The sequence below is a fragment of the Eriocheir sinensis genome, chromosome 63 (assembly GCF_024679095.1).
Source record: "Eriocheir sinensis breed Jianghai 21 chromosome 63, ASM2467909v1, whole genome shotgun sequence".
Lineage (NCBI taxonomy): Eukaryota > Metazoa > Arthropoda > Malacostraca > Decapoda > Varunidae > Eriocheir > Eriocheir sinensis.
The window spans coordinates 4,856,331-4,863,282 of NC_066571.1; the positions used below are offsets into that span (position 1 = coordinate 4,856,331).

Consider the following 6,952-nt stretch of genomic DNA (forward strand, 5'->3'; position numbering starts at 1 on the left):
TTCACGACGAGTTTGCGAGTAGTTCACGACTATTGCGCAACTATTGCGCAACAGTGTCGCTCGCGTCAATGCGGGGTATATAATAGCCACTTCTCGCCATTCCACAACTTGCCAGCAAGCAGACAACATGCCGAAGACGACACAAATAGGTGGAAGAGCAAAGCAGAGAAGGCCACAAGCCGACAGGCCAGACAATCTTGGAGCAGATCCAGAGCCAGAGACCGCGGAGAGAGATAAGTCCTCCAGTCATCCATATCAAGTGTCGATGGCATCCCTGAGACACAGCAGGATACACTTGACACCCAGAGACAGCCATCCAGTGAGGAAGAGGCTACCTGGCAGCAGAAGAAGCGGGTCCGTATCCAAGAAGGAAATCCCTGAGTACCGCTGGACAGATGAGGGGGAGAGGGGGTTGGCTGACCTCATCAAGGAATACCCCCAGCTGTATGACAAGAAGCAAAAGGAGTGGCTTAACGTGGCGACCAAGAACAGCCTGTGGAACCGAGTCGGAGAGCAGCTGAATCCCCCTGCCACTGGTCCCCAATGCAAGAAGCACTACGAGAACATGCGCACCAGGGTGGGGAAGATCTTGAAGAAGGAGAAGAAGAGTGGGGCAAGCCAGCCTGAGAGGAGTGCCCGTGACGACGAGATCATGGAGACTTGGAGTTTCTTAACACAGCACATCGTTCGGGGAAAGACAGTCCCCAGTGAGCAGTTTGCTGTCCCCGAGTCAGCCACAGTGACGAGCAGCGACGATGAGGATAATGATGTCCAGTCTACAGGGTCCCAGAGCCAGGCATTTACTACAACAGGCAAGGGCAAGGGGAAGCGGTCCAGGCCCCCAACAACAGAGACAGCCACCACAACCGCCGTCACTACCACCACATCGGGGGTCACCCACATTGACCTCAGTGAAGCTGTCAGGCAGGTGAGAATCCCAATGTCACTAGTTGTAGATTGTATTCCAGTTTGTTCCATTTCTCTTGACATGACATGTGCAATATGATGCAATCAAATGCTGTACTAACTGGTGCCAATGTCTGTATGTTTCAGATCCTCTCCAAAGCAGACTCCCAGGGCGCCAGCCACTCCTACACCGGCCACCAGAAGATCGTCCATGATTTCGTGTGCCTGCTGGAAGGGCACATGCAGGGCATCCCGGAGGAATCCTGGCACGAGTTCCAGATTGACTGCCTCAACCTGGTCCACCGTTACAGGCAGCGGCGTCCGCTCTTCCAGCAATCACAGCAACAACCACCCATGGTCTGGCAAGGCCCACAGCAGCAGCAACCCTGGCAGCCCCTTCAGCAGCAGCAGTTCTGGCACCCCCCTCAACCGGCCACCTGGCAGGCACCGCCACAGCAGCAGCAGCAGCAGCAGCAACCTCCAGCAAGTCAGCCAGCACCTCAACCCTTGTTGCCGCCCCAGCCACCACTGGCCTCCCAGTCTTCAGGCCAGTCGTCCTGGACACGGACCACTGAGTGGGAACCACGGATGCCACCTGCCCCATCAGCGACTCTTGTCCAGTCGCCATCACCAACCCCTTTAGTGTCGCCGTCAGTCATCTTAAAGACACCTGTGACATCACCCAGCTTCCTGGCCTGACCCCAGGGTCGGTAGGCAGCATCCTAGAGAGGAGTTCACCTCAACCCCTTCACCTCCAAGGACCTTAACACCCCGACAGTCCACCGTGTATCCCCAGGCAGCGGTCCCAGCATCAGCAAGGACACTGAGTGAGACACTTTGAAAATGTTGTTTGTTGTTTTCATGTTAATAAAGTTGACTACTTTAAAACACTTGTTTTCATTTTCACATTAAAATAAAGTTAGCCACAAATAAAAGAGACACCAAAAGGAAAAGAAAAGAAAAATAAACGAGAAAGATTTTATTTCAATAGTGGTACAAATATAGATGCAGCTCATGGGGATACCATTCTTTCTTGCCAAGGGACGGCACCAGCAGGGACATGTAGTAATGTGACAGGTAGTCTCGCTGATCCTTCGCCTCCCTCGCTGAATGGTGGCCTGGTAGAGGCATCAGCCCAGCAGCTGCTGGTCGAGTCGCCATCTACCAGGATCAGATCATATGTGTCCGGATCTTCGCGGTCCACTTCTGGAATTGCATGTGGGTATCTGATGAGGAGGAGGTTGTGTAGGACACAGGCGCACATGGTGATCAGGTTGATGTTGTCGGGTGCTGCTGCATTGTTGTCAAGAAGCAACGGAACCTGTGAGACAAGATTCCAAAGGCATTCTCCACAACACGACGGGCACGAGACACTCTGTAGCTGTATATGCGTTCTCGATGGACCTGTGATCGGTGGGAGAATGGTTTCATCATCCAGGTTCGGAGTGCGAAGGCGTCATCCCTACGAAGTGATAGGGCACTGGCTTATCATCATTAGGGAGCGGTTCTGCTGAGGCACTCCAGCTCTGTGGTCTTCTACAGCATCATGCAGGGAGCAGTTACTCCATGTTCCTCCATCCGATGCGCCACCCTCTGCCCCAACATCCACATACAGGAACTTGTAGCCAGCATCTGCCACTGCCATCAGTACAATGCTGTGGAAGCCCTTGTAGTTATGGTATTTTGAACCAGCATTGGGTGGCTTTTTCATGGCGATGTGCTTGCTGTCTACAGCTCCCAGACAGTTGTGGTAGTTCCATCTGGAGCTGTACTTGGCAGCAACTTCCTTCCACATCTTTTTCAGTTTTGGGGCAGCGGAGCACTTCGTCCTTGTAGACCGCGATGATGGCTTGACACACCTTGGGTATAAACTTGCAGATTGTACTTGCTTCAACCCTGAAGCTGAACTGCAGACTTGGATAGGAATTTCCAGTGGCTAGGAAGCGGAGGGTGGCAGCCAGCTTGAGTCCAACTGGAAGCGGTTCCTCATGAAGGTGGACTGTTTCTGGAGGCGAGGGTTAACTTCAACCATCTCTTGGAACAGGTCAGGTGTGATTCTGAGGTAATTTTGTAGCCTTGGATCTTCCTTGTGGAGTTCAGTCAGTAGCGTGTCATACTGTCCAAACTCCTGTCTTCTGGCCAACCATTTCCTGACCCACACTTTCCTTGGTGTCCTTCTTCGAGGTGGGGTTGCCTTTTCTTCATCTTCTGCCTCTTGCACCCTTTTCTGCTGCTCTTCAACAATGGCTAGAGCAGCCGCCAGGTATAGGCATCTTCTTGACGCTGTCTCTGGAATTCAGCATGTTGTCTCTTCCACAGGCAATCCAAAAATGACGCCAGGGGTGGGGAGGCCCCCTTTTTATATGGCGTGCCCAAATCGCCACGACGGCCTCCGAATAGCGCAAACTCGTCGGGCCAATGCGGGAAGTGCGTAAACTTTGCGCGAACAGTGCGTAAACTATGCGTAAATACGTCGTGCCAGTTCGTGTCAATGTGGGCACTATTGGGCGCGCATTCGTAACCTATGCGTGAACAGAGTGTGAAGTCGTCGTGAACAGTGCGGGAACAGTGGAGGCTGCGTGCCACCAAAATGGCACGCATTGCCACGACACAGTTTGTGGCAATGCGTGCCACAAAGTCGTGCAAGTGTCAGTGTCACTTTAGACTCCACTCTGTCATGGAGAGCTGTGTGAGTGGACCCCCCCCACACGTCAGATGCATACTCCATACATAAAAAGAAAAAAAAAGAACAAAGGAAACAAAAGAAAGACAAAATAACAAAAGAGAGGCAGAGATAAAGAAAAAAGAAAAAGAGAAAAATGAAGGAAAGAAAAGTCCAACAAAATGAATAGAAAAGACTCGAGGAACAAAGACACGAAATCAATCAACTCAAACACACACACACACACACACACACACACACACACACACACACGCACACACACACACACACACACACACACACACGGTCACCACAAAACAGGTCCAGAACATGTCCATTCGGCTGTTGACCTCGACCAAACATGAAGGAGGAGGAGGAGGAGGAGGAGGAGGAGGAGGAGATAAGAGAGAGAAGTCAATATAGGAGGAAAATGGGAGGGAAGAATTGAGGAAACGAAGGAAGGAAGGTAAGTAGGAACAATTGGAATAAGAAAGGAAGGAAGGAAGGAAGGAAATAAGGGAGGGAAATAGAAAAGAAGGAAGGAAGGAAGGAAGGAAGAAAAGAAGGAAGGGAGGAAGGAAGGAAATAAGGGAGGAAGGTAGGAAGGTAGGAAGGAAGGAAATAATGAAAGGAAATAGGAAAGAAGGAAGGAATGAAGGAAGTAAGGAAGGAAAGAAGGAAGGGAGGAAGGTAAGAAGAAAGAAAGGAAGGAAGGAAGGAAGGAAGGAAGGAAGGAAGGAAGTCGAACTATTATTACTGGTTAAAAGCATTGAGGAAGAAAGAAGAAAGAAAGGAAGAATGAAAAAAGAAAGAAAGGAAGGAAGGAAGGAAGGACAGCGGAGAGGTATACTATTTCGAGTTAGATGAATCGATGAAGGAAGGAAGGAGGAAATTAAGGAAGAAAAGGAAAGTTAAAGAAAAAAGGATGGAAGGAAAGAAAGAAAGAAAAGAAAAGAAAGGAAGGAAAACGGAGAGGCATACAGTTTCGAGTTAGATGAATCGATGAAAGAAGGAAGGAAGGAAGGAGGAAATTAAGGAAGAAAAGGAAAGTTAAAGAGGAAAGGATGGAAGGAAAGAAAGAAAGAAAAGAAAGAAAGGAAGGAAAACGGAGAGGCATACTATTTCGAGTTAGATGAATCGATGAAAGAAGGAAGGAAGGAAGGAGGAAATTAAGGAAGAAAAGGAAAGTCAAAGAAAAAAGGATGGAAGGAAAGAAAGAAAGAAAAGAAAGAAAGGAAAGAAAACGGAGAGGCATACTATCTCGAATTAGACGAATCGATGAAGAAAACAGGGAAGGTAAAAATTAAGGAAGAAGAGAAGAAAAGGAGAAAGGATGAAAGGAAAGAAGAAAGATAAGAGAAGAAGGAAGAAGGAAAGGAGGCAACAAATTAGAACTGATAATGATCCTTAAGAAATACACGATGATAGATTACCCTTAATGATACTGGAGTGAAGAAGGTAAGTAGATAGACAGATAGATAGATAGACAGATAGATAGAGAGAGAAAGAGAGGCGTACAAAAAATAGATGTTGACAGGTAGAGAGAAGTGAGTGGGCGCCCTGACAGGTAACGGCCGATGTAATTAGCCGGTAATGAGGTAATTGTCACACCTGGCGAAGGAGGAGAAGGAGGAGGATGAGGAGGAGGAGGAGGAGGTACAGAGGAAGAAAAAATGGATGAAAAAGAAAACAGGTAATGATGATGTATAAGATGGAAGAAGATAAAAAATGAGGGAATTCGTGGAGGAGGAAGAGAAGAAGAAGCAGGAAAAAGAAAGAGGAAGAAGAGGAAAAAAAGGAATAAATGAGGAAAAGGAAGTAGAAAAATGATAATTATTGTACAGTGGAAGAAGAGGAAAAGGGAAAAAGTGGTGATGGAAGAGGAAGAGGAGGAAGAATAGAAGAAAGAAAAGCGAAATGAGAAAGAAGAGGAAATAGAACGAGAAGAAAAAGAGAGTGAAGGAGAAGAAACAGGAGGAAGTGGTGATGGTTATGATAAAGGAGAATAAGAAAAAGAAGAAAGAGAAGGAGAAGAAGAGGAAGAAGAGAAAGACGATTAAAGAAGATGGAGAGAAAAAGGCGATGAATTATGTGATTGAGGAAGGGAAAAAAGGAAGTTGTGATGATGGTTTAGGAAAAGAAGGAAGAAGAAAAAGAAGAGGAAGAAAAACAAGCAGAAGAAAGAAAGATGATTATACGGTGATAGAAGAAGAGAAAAAGGAGGACATGATATAAAGAAGAAAATGACGAGGAGGAAGAAGAAAAAGGAGAAACAAAAAGAAATATAGATAAAAGAAGAAGAACAAGAAGAAAGAAAGATGACTGTGCAGTAATTGAGGACATGATAGTGACGATAATGCAGGATAAAGAAGAAAATAAAGAAGAAAAAGAAGAAAAATGAAAAAAAAGAAAAGGAGGAAGAAGAGCAAGAAGAAAGAAAGATGATTGAACAATGATAAAATAAAAGAAAATGGAGAACATGATATTGATGGTAAAGCAAAGAGGAAAATAAAGAGGAAGAAAAAGAAAAGAAAGAAGAAAAAGAAAAGGAAGAAGAAAAAGAAAAGGAAGAAGAAAAAACGATTGTACAGTGAAAGAAGAAGAGGAAATGATAATGCAGAATAAAGGAAAAATAAAGAGGAAAGAAGATAAAAGAATAAGAAGAAAAGGAAGAAGAAAAATGATTGTACAGTGAAAGAAGAAAAGGAAATGATGATGCAGAATAAGAAAGAAAATAAGGAGGAAGAAAAAAACAGAAGAAAGATGATAATGCAAAATAAAAAAAAGGAAGAAGAAGAAAAAGAACAAGAAGAAAGATGATAATGCAGAATAAGGAAGAAAATAAAGAGGAAGAAGACGTAAAAGAGTAAGAAGAACAAGAAGAAAGAAAGATGATTAGACAGTGATACAAGAGGAGAAAAAGAGAATGGAGAAAATGGAGAGAGGTAATACAGAAGAAGAAAACAAAGAGGAAATAGAAGAGAAAGAAGAAGAAGAGGAGTGTTGGCCCAGGTGAGGTGGCGGCGAGGGCTTCACACCTGTCCAGTCGAGAGTAATTAGTGAGGTGTGTGCAGTCCCTCAATGACCTCATCACGCCTTAATTAGCAGCTCCTCCCTAATGGCAGCCGCCTCGGTGGGTCATTATACGGCTAACTCTGAATAAAAATAAATATCCACTAATCATTGTAATTATCTATCGCGATTATCTATGCATTGACCTATTTTTTCTTTTAAGTATTTTTCTTTCTCTTTCGTCCAATGAGAGTTTAGTTCTTAATTCTCTCTTTGTTGTTGTTGTTGTTGTTAGTCTTGTTCCTGTTCTTCACTTTCTTCTTCTTCATCTTCATCTTGTTCTTGTTCTCGTTGTTCTTCTTTTTCCTGCTC

General features: G+C 45.3%; 1 protein-coding gene across 1 annotated transcript; it reads left to right on the forward strand.

The window, feature by feature from the left end:
- Positions 1–265: 265 nt before the first annotated feature.
- LOC126986786 (uncharacterized) lies at positions 266–1,605 on the forward strand. Its single transcript, XM_050843157.1, has 2 exons — positions 266–928; positions 1,054–1,605. The coding sequence occupies exons 1-2, from the start codon at positions 266–268 to the stop codon at positions 1,603–1,605; spliced, it is 1,215 nt and encodes a 404-aa protein (XP_050699114.1).
- The last annotated feature ends 5,347 nt before the right edge of the window (positions 1,606–6,952 follow it).

Bases quoted from the DNA above. Each gene is read 5' to 3' on its own strand.
- LOC126986786 (XM_050843157.1), top strand. From the start codon at position 266: ATGGCATCCCTGAGACACAGCAGGATACACTTGACACCCAGAGACAGC. The intron at 929-1,053 runs GTGAGAATCCCA...TGTATGTTTCAG, and splicing joins TCAGTGAAGCTGTCAGGCAG to ATCCTCTCCAAAGCAGACTC.